The 20,755-nt window shown below is 36.6% G+C and overlaps 1 protein-coding gene and 1 long non-coding RNA gene across 2 annotated transcripts in view; one reads left to right on the top strand and one right to left on the bottom strand.

The window, feature by feature from the left end:
- The first annotated feature begins 14,326 nt into the window (after window positions 1-14,326).
- Window positions 14,327-15,718, top strand: LOC140620118 (uncharacterized). The gene is made up of 3 exons (XR_012019877.1): window positions 14,327-14,385; window positions 14,590-14,705; window positions 15,589-15,718. It is a non-coding gene; the product is annotated as an uncharacterized lncRNA (long non-coding RNA).
- Window positions 15,719-19,308: 3,590 nt separating this feature from the next.
- Window positions 19,309-20,755, bottom strand: part of FRMD3 (FERM domain containing 3) — a 292,382-nt gene continuing 290,935 nt past the window's right edge. Inside the window, exon 15 of the mRNA XM_072836930.1 lies at window positions 19,309-19,538. Coding sequence (XP_072693031.1) covers window positions 19,525-19,538 — 14 coding nt within the window. The 3' untranslated portion in view covers window positions 19,309-19,524. The remainder of the gene's footprint in view (window positions 19,539-20,755) is intronic.

Here is a 20,755-nt window from a genome sequence, read left to right as displayed (position 1 = left end):
TATCACGTATATGATTTGTAATTATTTTTTTCCATTTGTTGGGTTTCTTGTCACTTTTTTGATTTTGTGTCAATTGAAGCACACAAGTTTTTAACATACTACCATCCAGTTTACCTAGGCTCTAGTGCTTTTTCTGTCATATATAAAGAAATCCTTGCCTAACCAAAGGTCATAGGTTTTTCTAATTTTAGCTCTTAGACTTAGATCTTTGATATTTTAAAATACTTTTTATATGTGGTATAAGGTTATGGGTCTAAAGCATTGTTTTTCATGTAGATATTCAGTTATTACAAATATTATCCTTTCCCAATTGAATTATCTTGGCACTCTTGTCAAAAATCAATTGTATGTATACAATATATGACTTTATTTCTGGATTCACAATTATATTCCATGGATCTATCATTATACCAATACCACACTCTCTTGATTAACAGATTTGTATTAAGTTTTGAAATCAGGAAATATGTATCCTCCAACTTTGTTGTTCTTTTTCAAGATCAACTTGTCAATTTCTGCAAAAGAGGCAGCAGGGATTTTGATAAGGATTATCTCGAATCTGGAAATCAATTTAGGAAGTATTTCTTTCTTAATAGTACTCAATCTTCTGGTATTTTTTTCATTGTTTTAGGCTGTCTTTCATTTTTTTACCATGATGTTTGTTGTTTACAGTGTGTAAGATTTGTATTTACTTTGTTAAATTGCCAAATATCTTATTCTTTCTAATGATATTATAAATTGAATTATTTTTAATTTCATTTTTGGACTATTTATTAATAGTGTATAAAATTTGATTTTGTGTGATCTTATATACTATAACTTTATTTATTTATTTATTTTTTAAACCATATACTATAACTTTAAATTTGTTTGTTAGGTTAATAGGATTTTGTGAATTCCTTAGATTTTCTATATTAAAACATCACTTACCTCCCAATCTGAATGCCTTTTCTTTTTCTTGCCCAATTGCTCTGGCTAGAACTTACAATACAATGTTGAATAGAGGTAGTGAGAGAGACCTCCTTGTCTTGTTCTAGCTTTGGGAGAAATCAGAGTTTTGTTTTGTTTTGTTTGCCTTTTTTTTCACATGCTCATTGGATAATAGCACAATCCCAAGAAAAGAATGGTTGAAATAATTCAGTTTTTGACCATGGAATATGATGTTAGCTGTGGATTTTTTCATAGATAGTCTTGATCAGGTTGAGGAGCATTTTTTTCATTTCCTAGTTTATTGAGTATTTATGATTATGAAAGTATGCTAAGTTTTTTTCAAATATCCTCTCTGTCTATTGAACATGCAGTTTCTATACTTTATTCTATTAATATCATGTATTACATTTATTGATTTTTAATATGTTAAGCAACTTTGAATTCTTGGGATGAATCCTACTAAGTCATGGTATATAATTTTTTCTATATGTTTGCTAGGTTCAGTTTGCTTGTAATATTCTTTATGATATTTTATCTTATGAGATATATTAGTCTATGCTTTTCCTGCCTTGCAATGTCTTTGCCTTATTTTCAAGTTAGAGTAATACTGACCTTAGAATGAATTGGGAAGTGTTTTATACTCTTTTGTTTTTTGAAAGATATTTCCAAGTATTGGTGTTTTTTCTTAAAACTTTGGTAGAGTTGATCAATATAGCTATCAGGTTCCACATTTTTTTATTGTGGGGTAATATTTTATTACTAATTCAATATTTTTACTTATTACAGATCTATTGAGATTTCCCATTTTTTCCTAAGTTTGTGCAGTTTGTGTCTTTCTTGAAATTTGTCCATTTTATCTATGCTAGTTAAATTGTTGGCATACTTCGGTTCATAGCATTCCTTTAAATTCCTTTTTTATTTCTGTAAGGTCTATAGTGACATCCTCCATTGTGTTCTTGATTTTAGTAATTGGAAGTTTCTTTTTATTTTGATTAGTCTAACTAAAAGTTTTTCACTTTTGTTGACATTTTGGAAAGAACTAATTTCTGGTTTCATTGATTGTTTTCTATTGTTTTTTCCTATCTCTGTTACATTTATTTCTATTCTGATCTTGATTTTTCCCTTAAAGCTCTTTTATTGAAGTTTAGTTTATTCTTTTTCATAGTTTCTTATGGAGGATGGTTTTTGATTAGAGATCTTTTTTAATAAGGGTACTTACAACCATTAATTTCCCCCTCATCACTGTTTTAACTGCATGTTATAAGTTTTGGTATGTTGTGTTTTCATTTTCATTCATTTCAGCATATCTTTTTACTTTTTCTTATGATTTCTTCTTGACCCATTGGTTATTTAGGGATATGTTATGTTAATTTCTCCAGGTTTATTGAAGTACAATTGACAAATAAAATTGAAAGACATTTCAAGTGTAGAACATTATTTTTTAGATATACATATACATTGTGAGAGGATGCTCCCGCCCATCATGTTAATCAGCATATCCATCATTTCACACTTTTACTCTATTTTTTTGGGGGGGGGTGAGAACATTTAAGTTCTACACTCTTAGCAAATCACAATTGTACAATACAGGGTTATCATCTGTAACTAGCATGTTGTACATTAGATCTCAGAACTTATTTATTTTATACTGAAAGTTTGTACCCTCTTAGCAAACTCCCTATTTTCTCCACCTCCTCTGATCATGGCAGTCATCTTCCTACTGTATGTTTCTATAAGTCTGACTTTTAAAAAAATGTTTCACATATAAGTAAGTAATACCAGGCAGGCAGTATTTCACTTAACATAATGCCTTCCATGTTCATCCATGTTGTCACAGAAGACAGCATTTCCTTCTTCTTTTTCTTCTTTTTTTTTTTTTTTTTTAGATTTTACTTATTCATGAGAGACACAGAGAGGCAGAGACATAGGCAGAGGGAGAAGCAGGCTCCTTGAGGGGAGCCCGATGTGGGACTTGACCCCAGGACTCTGGAACCACACCCTGAGCCGAAGGCAGATGCTGAATCACTGAGCCACCCAGGAATCCTCATTTCCTTCTTTTTAAAGACTGAAAAATTCCTCTGTGTGTGTGTGTGTGTGTGTGTGTGTGTATACACCATATTTCCTTCTGTTTATCCACAGGTGGACTCTTACATTGTTTCCATATGCTGGCTACTGTGAATAATGCTGCAGTGAATTTGGAAGTAAGTATCTCTTAAAGAAAATGATTTCCCTTAAAGAAATGGTATATCTAGATCATATGGTAGTTCTATTTTTAATTTCTTGCTGAACCTCCATACTATTTTGCTTGGTGGCTGTATCAGTTTATATTCCTACCAACAGTGCACAAGGGTTCCATTTTCTCCGCATCCTCCCTCACTAACACTTGCGATCCCTTGTCTTTTTGGTAACAGCCATCCTAACAGGCGTGAGGTGATATTTCATTTTGGTTTTGATTTGTGTTTCCCTAATAATTAGTGATGTTGAGCATCTTTCCATGTACTTGCTGGCAATTTCTGTCATCTTTGGAAAAAATGTCTATTCTAGTCCTTTGCCCATTTTTTTAACTGGATGATTTTGTTTTACTTTTTTATTTGCTTTTGAGTTATAAAATTTCCTTGTATGTTTTGGATCTTATCCCCTTATTGAATATGTGGGTTGCAAATATTTTCTCCCATTCCACAAGTTGACTTTTCATTTTCTTTCTTCCTTTTCTTCTTCTTCTTTTTTTTTTTTTTTTTTTTTTTGGTTGCCTTTTCATTTTCTTGACAGTTTCCTTTCTTAGGAGAAGCTTTTTAGTTTGAAGTAGTCCATTTGCTTTTGTTACCTTTCCTTTTGTATCAAGTTCAAAAAATATTATTGTAAGACCAGTATTAGAAGCTTCCTCCCTATGTTTTCTTTAGATATTTTTCACTTTTAGGTCTTCCATTCAAGTTTTTAATCCACTTTGTTTTGATTTCTATGTATGATGTAAGGTGAGGGTCCAGTTTCATTTGTTTGCACCTAGCTGTCCTGCTTTCCCAACATGGTTTATTGAAGAGGCTATCCTTCCCCCATTGTAAATTAGTTGATCACATATTCATGAGTTTATTTCTGCGCCCTATCCTGTTCCTGTTGATCTATTTGTTTATTTTTATGCCTATAGTATACTATTTTCATTATTATGGCTTTGTAACATAATTTGAAATTGGATGTTTGATGCCTACAGCTTTGTTCTTCTTTCGCAATGCTGCTTTGGCTATTTTGGAGTCTTGTGATTCCATACCAATCTTAGAATTATTTCCTCTAGTTCTATGAAAAATGCCATTGGAATTTTGACAGGGTTTCATTGAATCTGTAGATCATTTTGGGTACTATGGATATTTTAATATTAATTTTTCCAGTCTGTGAACATGAAATATCTTTCCATTTATTTATGTCTTCTTCATTTCTTTTATTAATGCTTATGGTCTTTAGCATATAGATCTTTCACCTCCTTAGTTAAATATATTTCTAATTATTTTATTCTTTTTTATTCAATTTTATATGGGATTTTCCTTAATTTCTCTTTCTCGACTGGTGTAGTTGACACATGTTACATTAGTTTCAGGTGTACACCATAGTGATTTGTCAACTCTATACATTATGTTATGTTCAACAGAAGTGCAACTACTTTCTGTCACCATACAATGTTATTACAGTACCATTGGCTAAATTCCCTATGCTGTATCTTTCATCCCCATGATTTACACATTCCATAACTGAAAGCCTGTACCTCCCATTCCCCATTGCCTATTTTGGCCATCCCCAACTCCTCCCCTCTGGGAACCATGAGTTTCTTCTCTGATTTATGGACCTGTTTCTGCTTTTTTTGTTTGTTTGTTTGGTTTGTTTTTATATTCCATTCCACATACAAGTGAAATCCTATAGTATTTATTTTTCTCTTTCTGACTTACTTCGCTTAGCATACTACCTTCTAGGTCCACCCATGTTGTTGCCAAATGACAAGACCAAATTCTTTCTTATGGCTGTGTTATATTCCACTGTGTGTATATATATATATGCCACTTCTTTATCCATTCATCTATCAGTAGACACTTGGGTTGCTTCCAGATCTTGCCTATTGTGAATAATGCTACAGGAAACATAAGGGTGCATTTGTCTTTTAGAATTAGTGTGTTTGTTTTCTTTGGGGAAAAAAACCCATTATTGGAATTACTGGATTTTATACTATTTCTATTTTTAATTTTTTAAAGAAACTCCATACTGTCCACCACAGTGTTTTTCCAGTTTATATTCCCACCAACAGAGCTTGAGAAGTTCCTTTTCTCCATATCCTTGTCAACACTTATTATTTCTTATCTTCCTGATACTAGCCATTCTGACAAATGTAAGGTAATATTTCATTGTGGTTTTGATTTGCATTTTCCTGATGATATTGAACATCTTTTTATGCATTTGTTGTCATGTGTCTGGCCATCTTATGTATTCTTTGGGAAAATGTCTATTCAAGTCATCTGCCCATTTTCTATCAAATTATTTTAAAAACATTTTTTTTGTTGTTGAGTTGTATGAGCTCTTTCTATAGTTTGGATATTAACCCCTTGCCAGATATATTATTTGCAAACATCTCTCCCATTCAGTAGATTGCCTTTTCATTTTGTTGATGGTTTCCTTCATTGTGAGAAAACTTTTTATTTTGGTGCCATCCCAATAGTTTGTTTTTGCTTTTGTTTCCCTTGCCATAGGAGACATATCTAGAGAAATGTTGCTAAGGCTGAGGTAAAAGAGATTATTGTTCATGTTTTTTCTAAGAGTTTTATGGTTTTGGGTCTGACATTTAGGTCTTTAATCCATTTTGAGATTATTTGTGTGTATGGTGTAAGGAAGTGGTCCAGTTTCATTCTTTTTCATATAGCTGTTGTTTTCCCAAAACTGTTTGTTGAACACTCTTTTCCCGATTGTATATTCTTGCCTTCTTTGTAATATATTAAGAGCATATTAGTGTGGCTTTATTTCTGGGCTCTTTATTTTACTTCCTTGGTCTATGTGTCTATTTTCGTACTATTACCATACTATTTTGATTACTACAGCTCTGTAGTGTATCTTCAAATCTTGGATTTTGAGACCTCCAGCTTTATTCTTCTTTCTCAACATGTCTGGTTATTTAGGGCCTTTGCAGTTCCATACAAATTTTAGGATATTTGCTTTAGTTTTTACAAAAATTCTATTGGTATTTTGATAGAGATTGCATTGAATCTCTAGATTGCTTTGGGTAGTATGGACATGCTACTAATATTAACTCTTCCGATCCCTGAGTGAGGTATATCTTTCCATCTATTTGTGCAATCTCAATTTTTTTTATTAATGTTTTATAGTTTTCATAGTACAGGTCTTTTACCTCCTTGGTTAAATATTCCTGGGTATTTTATTCTGTTCCATGCAATTGTAGAAGGAATTGTTTGCTTAATTTCTCTTTCTGTTATTTCACTATTAATGTAATTTCTGTCTATTAATTTTGTATCTTGAAACTTTATTGAATTCATTTAATTTTTTCTAAAGTCTTTATGTTTTTTTCTACACATAGTATCATATTATCTGCAAATAGTGAGGGTTTTAATTTTTTCCTTACTGATTTGAATATCTTTTATCTTTTTTTCTTTCCTGGTTGCTATGGCTAGGACTTCTAATACTATGTTGAATAACAGCAGTAAGAGTGGATATCCTTGTCTTTATTGTGATCTTAGAGGAACAGCTCTGTTTTTCACTGTTGAGAATAATATAACCTGCGGGTTTATTTATGGCCCATACAATGTTGAGGTACGTTCCCTCTAAACTCATTTGGTTGAGAATTTTATCATGAACAGATGTTGAATTTTGTCATATGTTTTTTTCTGCATCTATTGAGATGATCAGGATTTTTATCCTTCATTTTGTTAATGTGTTGTATCACTTTGATCGAACCATCCTTGCATCCATGGAGTAAATCCCACTTGATCATGATGAGTGACTCTTAATTCATTGTTGAATGTGTTTTACTGATATTGTGTTGAGGATTTTTAAAAAGATTTTATTTATTTACTTATTCATGAAAGACACACAGAGAGAGACAGAGACATACAGCGAGGGAGAACCAGGCTCCTCACAGGGAGCCCAACATGGTACTTGATCCCTGGACCAGGATCATGCCCTGAGATGAAGGCAGATGCTCAACTAGTGAGTCATCCAGGTGTCCCTGTGTTGAGGATTTTTGTATCTATGTTCATCAGGTATATTGGTCTGTAGTTTTCTTTTTTATTTCTTTTTCTTTCTTTCTTTCTTCTTCTTTTTCTTCTTTTTATTTTTTTTTTGTTAGTGTTTTTGTCTGGGCTTGGTATGGGGGAAATTCTGGCCTCAGAGAGTTTATTTAGAAGCTTTTATTCCTCTTCCTTTTTTTTTAGAATAGTCTGAGAAGAATAGGTATTAACTGTCCTTTAAATGTTTAGTAGAATTCACCTGGACTTTTGTTTGGGTTTTTTTTTTAATCACTTATTCAATATTGCCACTAGTGATGTTGGTTTTACCTTTCCATTTCTTTCTGATTCAGCTTTGGAAGGTGTATTTTTCTAGGTACTTATCCATTTCTTCTAGGATGTCCAGTTTGGTGGCATATAATCATGTAGTCCCTTATAATCCTTTACATATCTCTGATGTTGGTTGTTATTTCTTTCAGTTTAGGTTTTGCTTAATTCCTCTCTCTGTTTTCTTGATGAATTGGGCTAAAGGTTTGTTAACTTTGTTTATCTTTTTGAAGAACCAATGTTGGTTTCATTAACTTTTTTCTATTGTTTTTTAAGTCTCAATTTCATTTATTTTCACTCTTATGTTTAGGGTTTCTTTCCTTCTACTAATTTAGGGCTTGTTTGTTTTTCTATTTCCTATAGGTGTAATGTTAGATTGTTTACTTGACAATAGCCAGTATTGCTATAAATTTCCCTCTTAGGACTGCTTTCACTGTGTACCAAAGATTTTGGACTGTTGTTTTTTCATTTTCATTTGTTTCAAGGTATTTTTATTTCCTCTTTGATTTCTCCACTGACCTTTTCATTTTTCAATAGCATGTTGTTTAGCCTCCATGTGTTAAGGCTTTTTTCTAGTTTTTTTTTCCTTGTAATTGATTTCTAGTTTCATACCATTGTGGTTGCAAAAGATGCTTGATATGATTTCTATCTTTTTACACTTATTGAGACTTGTTTGTGGCCTATATGTAATCTGTCCTAGAGAATGTTCCATCTGAACTTGAAAAGAATGTGTATCCTTTTGTTTTTAAATGGAATATTCTGTTCAATACCTTTGGTCTAATGTCTCATTCAAAGCTACTGTTTCTTTATTGATTTTCTGCCTGGATGATCTATCTGCTGATAAAAATGGAGTGTTAACTCTCCCTACTATTAGTATTACTCTCAGTTTCTCCCTTTGTGTCTATTATTTTATTCATGTTAGATGCTCCAATGTTGAGTACATAGTTATAATTGTTTTATCTTTTTGTTGGCTTGAGCTCTTTATCTTTTTAAAAAAGATCTTATTTATTTATTCATGAGAGTCACAGAGAGAGAGAGAGAGACAGAGGCAGAGGGAAAAGCAGGCTCCATGCAGGGAGCGCGACCCGGGCTCGATCCCGGGTCTCCAGGATCACGTCCTGGGCTGAAGGTGGCGCTAAACCGCTGAGCCACCCGGGCTGCCCCAGAGTGCAGTATTCTTGGTTGTGGTATTTTCCTTTCAGCACTTCATAGGCCAGAGGAAGTGGCATTATATATTCAAAGTTTCTGCTGAAAAATCAGCTGATAGACTAATGAGGTTTCCCTTGTATGTAACTAGTTGCTTCTGTATTGTGGATTTTAAAATTCTAGTTTCATCTTTCATCTTTGACCTTTTAATTATGTATTTTGGTGTGGACATCCCTTGAGTTCATCTTTTTAGAACTCTCTGTGTTTTCTGAATCTGGATGTGTTTCTTTCCTCAGGTTAGGGAAGTTTTCACCTATTATTTCTTCAAATAACCTTTCTTCCCCTTTCTCTCTATATATAATTTCTGGGATCCCTATAATGTGAATGTTTCTTTGTATGATATTGTTCAAGAGATCTCTTCACCTATCCTCATTTAATTTTTTTTTCTTTTTGCTGTTCAGCTGGGAGCTTTCCAGTACTGTCTTCTAGACTGCCAATCTGTTTTTCTGCATCCTCTAATCTGGTAATTCCTTCTAATGTATTTTTCATTTCAGTTATTGTATTCAACTCTGGTTCTTTTTAATATTTTTTATCTCTGCTGAAGTTCTCACAGAATTTACCTACATATTAGTCCACTGGGCATCTTTATGACCATTACTTTCAGCTCTTTATCAAGTAGTTTAGTTATCTCCATTTCATTTAATTCCCACCCCACCCCAAGATTTTGTCTTGAGCTTTCATTTGGAGCATATTCCTGTGTCTCATTTTGTTTGATTATCAGTGTTTATCTGAATTAAGTGGGACATTATTTCTTCTAAACTTGAAGGAATTACCTTGTATGTGATTGACCCCTGGGTAGACCATGTGTGTCTGGTGACTTTGGCTGGCTGGCTCATTCTGCAGCTGGTATGGGCTTGGTGTCCCTGGGAACTGTGTGCTGGGGCTTCCCAGTAGGATGGCCTGAGTGAATTGAGCATGGGCTGGGGAATTCCTGGAGCTCTCCATATAGAGAGTGCCCTGAAAGGACAGCTGAGCTAAAGCAGGTACGTACTGGTGGGCTCCAAGATTCTCTGTACAGAAATTACCTTGGTAGGACTGTTGAAATTGAAGTGGGCATGGGCAGGAGTGGTCTTATGACTCTCCACCTTGAAACTGCTCTGGCAGGACAGTGAAGCTGAAATAGGTACATGCTAGGATTGGGGGTCTCAGGGCTCTCAACTTAAAGTGTGTCCTAAGACAACTGAAGCTGGGTGCAAGCTAGGGTATCCTGGTGTACTCCATATGAAGAGTTAGTTCCCTGGTGAGTTGCCTGGAGCGGAGGCAGGTAAGCCTGGGATGTCCCAGGGCACCCTGTGCTGGGAACACCCTGGCAAGTCATTTAGAGACAAAGTGGTACAGGCATGGTGTTTTCTGGGATGCTTTGTGCACATATCACCTTGGCAAAACAGCTAGAGTTGTAATGAGCACTGACTAGGCCTGTCCTAGTGTACACTGTGCTGGGGACAGTGTGGGCTAGGGACTTGGGGCTCACTTAGGCATGGTAGTAGGCCAGCTATTGGACCCAGACCCTGCTCCTGTCTGTGCTGTCAAGGTAGAGTTGGAAAGTAAATTCTGGTGCTCACCAGCCCCTCTGACTGGAGAGATTTTCAGCAATTCCCCTGCCATTTGGTGTTCTATGGTTCGATCCTTTATATTCTAGTTTCTCTTTTAAATCATGACTTTCTTCCTAGGCTGCAGGAAGTACCTGAGTCTAGTGTGGGCTAAATGCGTGGGGCTTATTGAGTTGGCAGGCCAGCTGTGGCATCCGGGACCCTGCTCCTGTGTGCACTATTAAGTGGAAGGGGAATGTAAAGAGTGATACTGGCCAACCCACCTGACCAGACAGAATTCCAGCAGCTCTCCCGATGTATGGCAGGATTATAGGGCTGGTTTCTTCATTTTTTAGTTCCCCTTTTAAGCCATGGCTTTTTTTTTCCTCTGCCTCAGCGCAGACAAATCAGCAGTTGGCAGTGTCAGGGCTCTCCTTATCACCATGTCTCCATCCCTCTTGCTGTTTCCTATGTGTTTTTTTGTTGTATAGAAGCTACTCATCAGCCCTCAGTTATTCGTCAGGAGGAATGACTCTAAATAGGGGTATATCTGGTATGTCTGAGGAGGAAGTGAGTTCAGGGTTTTCCTACATTGCCATCTTGGAATGGAACTGTTTTTTTTTTCTCTTCCTGAGAGTTCACTGTTACATAAAAACAGCTTATTTCTGTATGTTTACTTTGTATTCTGTAACTGTACTGAATTTGTTGATTAATTCTAATAGTTTGTGGTGATTTTTTTGTGGGGTGGTGGTGTGTGTTTGTGTGTGTAGTCTTTAGGATTTTCTATGTATCATATCATCCACAAAGACTGTTTTACTTATTATTTTGCAGTTCAGGTGACTTTTATTTTTTTCTTGCCTGATTACTCTGGGTAGGACGTCTGTACTATGTTGAATAGGAGTGGTTAGAATAGGCACCCCTGTCTCATTTCTGATCTTAGATGAAAAGCTTTTAACCTCTCACCATTATGTTAGCTGTGGGCATGTTATATATGTCCTTATTATGTTGAGGTATGTTCCTTTTAAACTACATTTGTTGAGGGTTTATCCTGAAAAATGGATTTTATCAAATGCTTCTTTGACACCTATTGAAATCACCATATGGTTTTTTTTAATCTTTCTATTAATGTGATGTATCACATTTATTGATTTGCACATGTTGAATCATCCTCGCATCCCAGGATAAATTCAGCTTGATCCTGATGTATGATCCTTTTAATGTGTTGAATTTGGTTGGCTCATCATATTATGTTGAGAATTTTTACACCTATATTCATCAGGGATATTGGTCTGTAGTTCTTACCTTATAGTGTCATTAACTGGTTTTGGAACAGGATAATTCTGATCTCATAAAAGGAGTTTGAAAGTGTTTGTCTTCTGTTCTTTGGAAGAACTTGAAAAAATGGCATTAATTATTTAAATGTTTCACCGAATTCACCAGTGAGACCGTTTGGTCCTTGGCTTTTCTGTGTTGGAAGATTACTGATTCAATCTTCTTGCTTATTATTGTTCTGTTCATATATCTTCATGATTCAGTCTTGGAAAGTTGTATATTTCTAGCAATTTATCCATTTCTTCTAGATTATCCAGTTTGTTGGTGTATAATTGTTCATCGTAGTCTCTCATGATCTTTGGGGTTTTTGTGGCACCAGTTGTAATGTGTAACTTCCCTCCTAGAACTGCTTTTGCAGCATCCCAGAAGTGTTGGTATTGTTGTATTTCCATTTTCATTTGTTTTAAGGTGTTCTTTTTTTTTCCTGTTGATTTCTTCTTTAGCTATTCAGGAATGCATTTAATTTTTTCATGTCTGTAATTTTTCCTTATTTCCTCCTGTTACTGATTTCTAGTTTCATACAATTGTGGTTAGAAAAATTACTTGGTATTATTTCAGTCTTCTTAAATTTGCAAAGCCATGTTTGTGACCTGTTGTATGATCTTTTCTGGAAAATGTTCCATATGCGGTTGAGAAAAATATTCTGCTGCTGTTGGATGAGATATATTCTACATACAATAGGCACTTTGTGTCTGTTCTACAGATATTTTCTTTATGGTTACCATTGCAATTACATAAAACATCTTAAAGTTATAACAGTCTATTTAAAACTGATTGCTATTTAACTTTAATCACATATAAAAACTCTAACATCTGCATCTCACTCATTTTATGTTGACACAAATTACCTTTTTATATTGCATATCCCTTAACATAGATTTATAATTACTTTTATGCTTTTTAAAAGTTGTATGGTAGGTTTTTAAATTACTTATATACCTACATTATGATATTTCAGGATTCTATACTTGCCTATGTATTTACCTTTATCAGAGATTTTTATATTTTTATATGGTTCTGTGTTGCTTTTATCATCCTTTCACTTCAACTTAAAGGACTCCCTTCAGTACTCCTTGTAGGGCAGGCCTAGTGATGATTAGCTTCTTCAGCTTTTGTTTATCTAGAAACTTTTCATTTCTCCTTTGTTTTTGAAGGACAGTTTTTCCATGTATAGTATCTTTGGTTAATAGTTTTCTCCCCCCAGCATTTTGAATATGTCATCCCACTCTATCCTAACCTGCAAGTTTTCTGCTGACAAGTTGCTAATAAACTACTAGGAGCTCTTTTGTATATGATTAGTCACTTTTCTCTTGCTACTTTCAAAATTCTTTGTAAATTCTGACAGTTTGATTATTATGTGGTATAGTATAGAACTCTGTAGATTTTCCTAGAGTTCTTTGAGCTTCTTGGATTTGTATGCCTATGTCCATCCTCACATTTGGCAAATTTATCCATTATTTTTCAAATAGGCTCTCTGCCCCTTTCTTCCTCTCCTGGAACTCCCATAATGTATATGTTTTTCTGCTTCTGACGTTCTGTAAGTCTCTTAGACTATCTTTACTTTTCTTCATTCTTTTTCCCTTTGCTCCTGGCCTTGGTAATTCTGAATGTTCTGTCTTTGAGTTCACAGATTCTTTCTCATGCCTGATCAAGTCTTCTGTTGAGTCCCTCACGTGAATTTTTCAATTCAGTTATTGAATTCTTTAGTTCCAAAATTCCTTTTTGGTTCTTTTTCATAGTGTCTATCTCTTTTTTGATTTTGCTTCTTTTTCCTGATTTTGTTTAGTCGTCTGTGGTTTCTTTTCATCACTGCTCATAGTTATGGTGAATATTTTCAATACTTTCTTTTGTAATTCATATATCTCTGTTTCTTTAGCATTAGTGTCTGGAGATTTCATTTGTCTTTGGGGATGCATTTCTTTGTTCTTTATATGCTTTTTTTTAAATCTTATATTAGTTTCAAATTTATAAAATCTTCCACCTTTTTCACACTTTGCATTTTTATTTTGTACAGGGAGGACATTCTCCAATCACCCTGGTTAGAAGTTCTAGAGACCTCTGAATCATCCCTTTCTGAAATGTGTCCTCTCTGGGCAGCCTGGGTGGCTCAGCGGTTTAGCGCCACCTTCAGCCCAGGGCGTGTGATACTGGAGACCCAGGACTGAGTCCCGCGTCAGGCTCCCTGCGTGGAGCCTGCTTCTCCCTCTGCCTGTGTTTCTGCCTCTCTCTGTCTCTCTCTGTGTCTCTCATGAATAAACAAATAAAATCTTTAAAAAAAAATGAAATGTGTCCTCCCTGGGCATTTTTGTGTAATCTCCTAATTAAAGAATTTTGCCAGTTTCTACTGAGGAGCTTCCCCTAATGTCTTCCTCTTTTTTTTTTTTTTTAATTTATTTATGATAGTCACAGAGAGAGAGAGAGAGGCAGAGACACAGGCAGAGGGAGAAGCAGGCTCCATGCACCGGGAGCCCGACGTGGGATTCGATCCCGGGTCTCCAGGATCGTGCCCTGGGCCAAAGGCAGGCGCCAAACCGCTGCGCCACCCAGGGATCCCATGTCTTCCTCTTATACTACGGTCTCTCTGATGATACCAAAAGCTGTGATACTGGATCTCTACCCAGTGTATGTATGTGGTACTGTGCTCTGGTGCACATTGATTGTCTTTGTTCTCAACTTCCCCCTACCTGTTCCTGTCAATACTTAGATTCAAGCAACACAGAAACAAGCCCCTTTGATAGTTTCATGAAAAGTCAGAACATTGGATTTATGTTCTACTCTTCTCTTTCTCTCTCAAAGGTCAAGAATTGGGAGTTTTCTTCCAATTATGTCACATACTAAAGGGAGGGCCTCTGGTAAGTGATTACAACAAATTTTCCTACAGAGCTTCATTGTAGTTGACATCCTTCTCACCTGAGATACAGATGCTTCTTAACTGGTTTTTTGATTGCTCACAAAGGTGACTGGTTCAGGTATTATTGGTAAGTCAGTCACTACATGAGAGGACGGTCTGGGGTTTCTGGTTTCAATATCTTACTCTGCCACTCTTCTTTGTTAAGTTCTTTTTAGACTCATCTTGGATTATCACCTCAGGCAGCTGCTAAATTAATCCATTGCCACTAGCTGTTTTTCAAGAAGTGCTGTGGGAGAGCTGGGAGCACAGATGGAGCTTTGGGTAAAGTCAAATAAAGAGAAGTTTGAGAATGGATCCTTTCAGGGAACTGCCATACAGGTTGAACACTTCCTTGTAGGTGGGGCTATTGGGGAACTCACACCCATTCTATCCCCTTCAGTGGCTACAATTCTGCTATTTTTCATAGCTTTCATAGTTGTAAGGCTGTTGGTTTTCAAGGATATTGTAGGGCTGGCTAGGAGATGTGAATAGGGCAGGTTAAAATGCCACAAAGCTCACTGATCTTATTAATACTCAGCAGGTTTTCCTTGAATAAATTGTCTTAGTTATTGGAAGCTTGTGGTTAATTTCCAGAGTTCTGGAAAAGTTGATTTTCACAATTTTTGCCACTGTTCTCATTACTATTATGGAGGAAAGGATTTTTTGAAGTCTACTCCAGCACTCTAGTAGTTTTCCATAAAATAGAATTTTAATGATCACATAACTATTCTAGTTGTTTTTACATTTTATTGAAAGAAAAAAATTGGTAAAGACCTGATCTGAAAAAGGATGTGTCATACTCATTAGGATCATTCACTTCCTCAGTTATACAGAATTATATACCAAAAAGGCTTTACCAAATTCTAGATGCTGAAATTAATTTTTATCCATTTTTTCACTTATAGGTACCTTGTTTAACCTAATTTAATCACTAGAGTTTGAGAAAATCGAATTATTCACAAAAAGATAATTCCCCCACTTATTGTTTTCATATAGAAAGTAAAATATTTTTATATATAGACACTTTATCATTATTTAGGTGGTTTTAAATTCTTCAAAGAAAGAAAAATTAGCCATATGCATTTAGCTTTTACCCTCAAATCTTCAATTCTGATCACCAAAATATTCATTTCCAATGCTCTGTCTCTCCATTCTTGTAAGCCAGTCAGGATCAGTGACATAATTTGCATGACCCAGAGCAAAATGAAAATGTGGAGCTTTTTGTTCAAAATGCAGTGGAAAAGTACAGGTAAAAGTATAAAAAGTTTTTCTTTTAAAAATATTTTGTTACTTATAAAAGGGTGATAGTAATACATGAGTAATGATATTTATGTTACAAATTACAAAGAACAATATTTTAATCCCATAATTATGTGTAATAAAATAATGATTACTTGTTATATTAATATATATCAATATATAAGTATCTTGATCATAACATTTTTAGGGTTCATTTTTCTGCAAATTCATTTATTAAGTCATCAAAACAATATTTTAAAACTCCGTTTTTCAATTAAAGTAACAGTCACTCTTGATAAATGTAAGATCACAAATAAGTTTTGATGATTTTTAAAGAAGGGTCTGCTTATACAACTGTTACTGGTACTGTTAAGAATATTTTATAGACCTTAACAATATTCAGATAAAGTTCTGATAAATTATTTTGAAATACAAATTTTAGTACATCCAGCCTTGGTTATTCTTGCAGAATAATTTTTCTAAAAGATTAATTTTTTCTAAGTCTGAATTTAGGTTTAAATGTTAGTCTAATGGCATTTTAATGTTTCCTCTAATCTTTGCTGTAACTTGTAGAGGTTGTACAAGAAGCTTAAAGTTGGTTTCATGATTTATATCTAATTTAAAATACTATTTATGAATTCTAATGCTATGTCTTCAATCGCAAGGGAAAACTATTTTAAAATTGTCTATTAGTTAATAATTGGTCCATGAAAGTTTTTATATGAAAATAGCTGGGGGTGGATAGTTTCTGTGGGATGTGAGGATCTTTAATTTCTATTTCCAAGCCAATGGATATTTGCTTTGCAGTGTTGCACTGTTTTTCAAAATCAGAAATGCTAAATCTCTGAAGAATTCTAATGACTCTCTGGTATAGTTTGTTATAATGTCTATGTGTACACTTTTATGTTGTGATAAATTACTAACAGTTTACTGCCTAAGTGGTGACAGATATTGTTCCAGTGCTCAGGGCAGAGTCGATATCCATGCAGATGCTCCAGGGATGGATTCCAGGGATTGATGGGCAAGCTGGCCTCCCACCACGGGTTCCAGAACCATCTATATATGGAGTACCTCCTATCTCCAGGGCTGGATTTTGCTGCAGCTGCCTCCTTTGCCATTAATCTGGGCTCAGATTCTGGTGCAGGAAGTCCCCTCAGGGACTGCTGGTACCCTAGACTGCCCCATTTATGTATGTGTGCATGCCTGTACCCAGGCCAACGGTACCATATGGGAGTGCTTATTGTTGCCTGACTGATCTCTTTCAAATTTCATTGTCCCATTGGACTTCACTTATAAAACAACTTCAAAGATAAAATTATTAAAAATTTCAAGATGGTGATAGCAGAGCATTAAACCAAACCTTTGAAAGCCGGGTTATTTATAGGTTCACAGGTCACATGCCCATGAAATCAGTCCTGAATGCAGTAGTTCTCAACCAGGAGTGAGTTTGCCCATCAAGGAGGGCTACCTTGGGTTCTAATAATGGACTATTCCAATTGAGCCCCTGAAAGCAAAAGTGATAAGACACATTAGCACCAAATGTAGGGCCCCCACCCAGGTTTGGCACTCTCAAGTGCAGAAGGGTATCTCCTCCCCTCTGTAGAGTGGTTCTCTGACAGAATCTTCTCAGAGACTCCAGTGCTGGGGAGTTCCAACACCTGTTTTCATCTGTACTCTCCTTCACTTGGTGAGACAGCAAACTGGAATAGTAGGAGGAGTGGTAGCAACAATGGACTTAGAAATTCCCCAGTTGGGACTTTGTTGGTCAAGTGCTCCAAGACAGGCTTGATTTAGGGTGAAGTGGGAGGTGCTCTGCTGCACACAGTCATTCAAGCATCCAAGTTGTTGGCAGCTCTAATATCCTCAACTGGTGGCGTCAAGGTCACCGCAGGTGCTAATACCCAGTGACAAAAGGAAGGCCTACACCAAATCTAGGGCTTGGAAGTGATATAGATCACTTCCTATCCAAATTCCATTGGCCAAAACTCAGGAATACAGCATACCCAAGTACACAAGGGCTGAGAAATGTAGTCTAATTCCATGCACAAGATGAAGAGGAAACTGTTTTGGTGTTCAGCTGCCAGTCTCTGCCACAAGAAATTTATAAAATGGGAGATTTGTAGTAAAATGTGTATAATGTGTCCCCAGGCCTCCTAAGATAGGCCCGTCCCTGGGAACATCTGGTGTGTTGAGGCAGACTGCCTTGAAAGGCAGCTTTCCAGCCATGATTCCTTGTGCTTGATAATGTTTGGTTCATATTACAGCTTATGTTCTGGGAAAAGCACACATGGAGCATTGAGCATCAAACAAGTGTCAAGCTGGCTGACATTTCTCAGTATAAATGATTGAGTTGGCTTGTGTGTACCTGGTGTGAATGGTTATTCACAATTAAACTGATCATCAGTGTTCTGTATCAGTGTTCTGTACAGATCAGAAATGTCAAAATCAGGGCTATGGAAGTAAAAGGAGCATTGAGATCATTCTAACCTTCTACCTGCCTCACATTAAGCAAGAAATTTAACGTTATAAATGGTGAGTAATTTGAGTGTGTAACATTAAAGATTCAGTGCCAGAGGCTCATTTAAAATGATCTGTGTAATTTGTAGTCTTAGACCAAACCACATGATATGACTATTTTTGGTAAATTTCAAGCAGTATTTTGTGGCAAGGATGAGAATATGAGTAACAGGCAATAATCCTTCTCTAACTTTGTCAAGAGCTTTATTTTAGAGAAAGAACCTGGAGCAGTTTTTGAAAGAGGGCACCTAGCTATTGAGCAAAAAAGCCTTACAGGTAGAGTATCTGGAGCCATCCTAGTTAATACCTGATGTTGTGACATAATCACTAAAAATACCCCCTTTCACTCTCCAAAGAGTTCTGGAAAATAAATTACATAGGAACCCTAAGACCAGGGAGCAGTATGTTTATGTGGCCACCACTGTTCAAGGTCTGGTTTGCAACTTTGCAGAACCAGCAGTTCAGGATTGTTGGGACACTTGGGCTGATCCAGGATGGGAGGCAGTTGATTCTCACCAAGTAAATTACAGGAGATTGATGCTGAAACCAGAATGCTGAATTTTTAAATTATGAAAACTGTCAAGCAGAGTGAAAATTCACACAGGTTTGTTAGTACGTTCTCTCCCCTGAGAGGCTTGAAGGCTAGTCTCAGAAAGCCAATTTTCGTAATCCTTATTCTTGTGGATGAGGAGTTTCAAAGTGACCAGGGTTAGCTGGAAGAGCTGCTGTAATTCATAAGACATGTTTCAATACTTAGTACTCACCTAAAGTATATCCTTTGTCTTTGTAGGAGTTTTCCTTTACAACCAGAAAAGTGGCCTTGGTTCTCTTTCCAAGGAGATATGTGGGGTAAGCATCAGCTCTAGATTAACAGGGATGTGGGGTTCCAACCAACCCTCTTTTCCTTTACTAATATTGACTCTCAAGTTCCCTCAGCCACTTGCAAGGCCAGTCAGGTCTGGTGGCAGACAACCCCTGGTACCTGAAGTTCAGCCAGAGCAGACTTCTCGTTTCTTTCCTTGCTGGCAACATTGGAGGTTGCAGAGACCCTAAATATTCTTGAGTGTCCTTAGTGCAAATCTTGTCCCCACCCAACACCCTGGTTCCCAGTAGACAATAGACACAAGGGTCAGGAGAGGAGTAAAATCAGTTTTATTAATTGATTAGACAACACAGCTGGAATCTGAGACCCAAGTGAGGCTTCTTTCGTCCTCTTGGAAGTGATGACCGCTGAGCCCACTGGGCAGTGCTCGCCAAACTTACCCACCCCATCACAGACCGAGGCTGGAATGTGGAGAGCCGAGTCCTGGCTGGGCCCACCACGGGCAGGTCCTGCTGGGTCTGTTTACTGCATGTAGACTGGAAGCCCAAAAGCAGGTCCGAGAGAGAGAGAGAGAGAGAGAGAGAAAGAGAGAGAGAGAGAGAGAGAAGAAGCAGGAGGACAAGTAAGCAGGGACTTTTAGTACATTATCTCCACCCAGTAGAGAAAGATGGCCCAAAGAGGCTCACATTCATCAACCACAACCATCCCCAGAGATGGAAGCTTCTCCCCAGTACTTTCCTTCCAGGCTGGAGTGTGGTTAGATCTTTTCCCTGTTTGGCTAAGCAAAGAATGGAGGAATAAGGAAAACGGTTTCTCCTAAGAGGTGAGGTTGGGTCAAGAGCCTGGACTGCTCAAGGAATAAGTAGCCGAGGGTCACTTTGTATGAACCTTCCAGTCTGCAGACACTAAGCCAAACAAAGGTGCTGGCTACAGCCACTGGAGCTGGGACTGTAGGTCCCTAAGTCACCTCATACCTGAAGAATAGCCACACAATTCTTTTTCTTGCCTGTACTCTATAACCTGGGCCTCTGATGACTGCTGTAAGAACCTGACAGATCTTCCCTAGCCACTCCCTACCCCCCAGGTGGGCGAAATGGATGAAGATGATCAAAAGGTTCAAACTTCCAGATAGAAGTTCTGTCTGGAGATGTAATATACAACATGGGGACTCTGGCTAACAATACTGTATTGTATTGAAAGTTGCTAAGAGATCTGCTCACAGATGAAAGTTCTCATCACAAAAAAAATTTGTAATTCTGTGAGGTGTTGGAGGTTGACCAAGCTTCTTGGGCAATCATCTCACAACATATACATATATCAAATCATTATATTGTATACCTAAAACTCCTAGAATTTTGTATATCAATTATCTCCGTAAAACCAAGATTGACAGGACTTAAGGGGCCACCACAGCTGAGGTAAATTTGGCTTGACATTATGGTGTTCCTATTGTATAGAGAGCCCCTTCTGCTTCATTCACAGTAACACCTTCTGATCTAGCGGTCAGGCATGGAGTTGTTAGCTTTGTGTTAAACAAAAGCAGTGGGCCTTCTAGGCCATGCTGTATGGAGGGGAAGACCAGAATAGAAGAGTAAGGTTCTTCCAGGGTCCATGAACAGATTCAAGTTTCATGGCAAGTGTTGGAGAGTTGAGTCTGACGTAGTTCTCTCTGGCATAGGAAAGCACCCTTTTCTGTCAGAACTGAGGACCTACTAATTTTTATCAGTCTGAAATCCTTCCTCCTATGTGCAAT

Source organism: Canis lupus, chromosome 1 (genome assembly GCF_048164855.1).
Source record: "Canis lupus baileyi chromosome 1, mCanLup2.hap1, whole genome shotgun sequence".
Classification (NCBI taxonomy): domain Eukaryota; kingdom Metazoa; phylum Chordata; class Mammalia; order Carnivora; family Canidae; genus Canis; species Canis lupus.
This window is presented reverse-complemented; position numbering and strand designations above follow the sequence as displayed.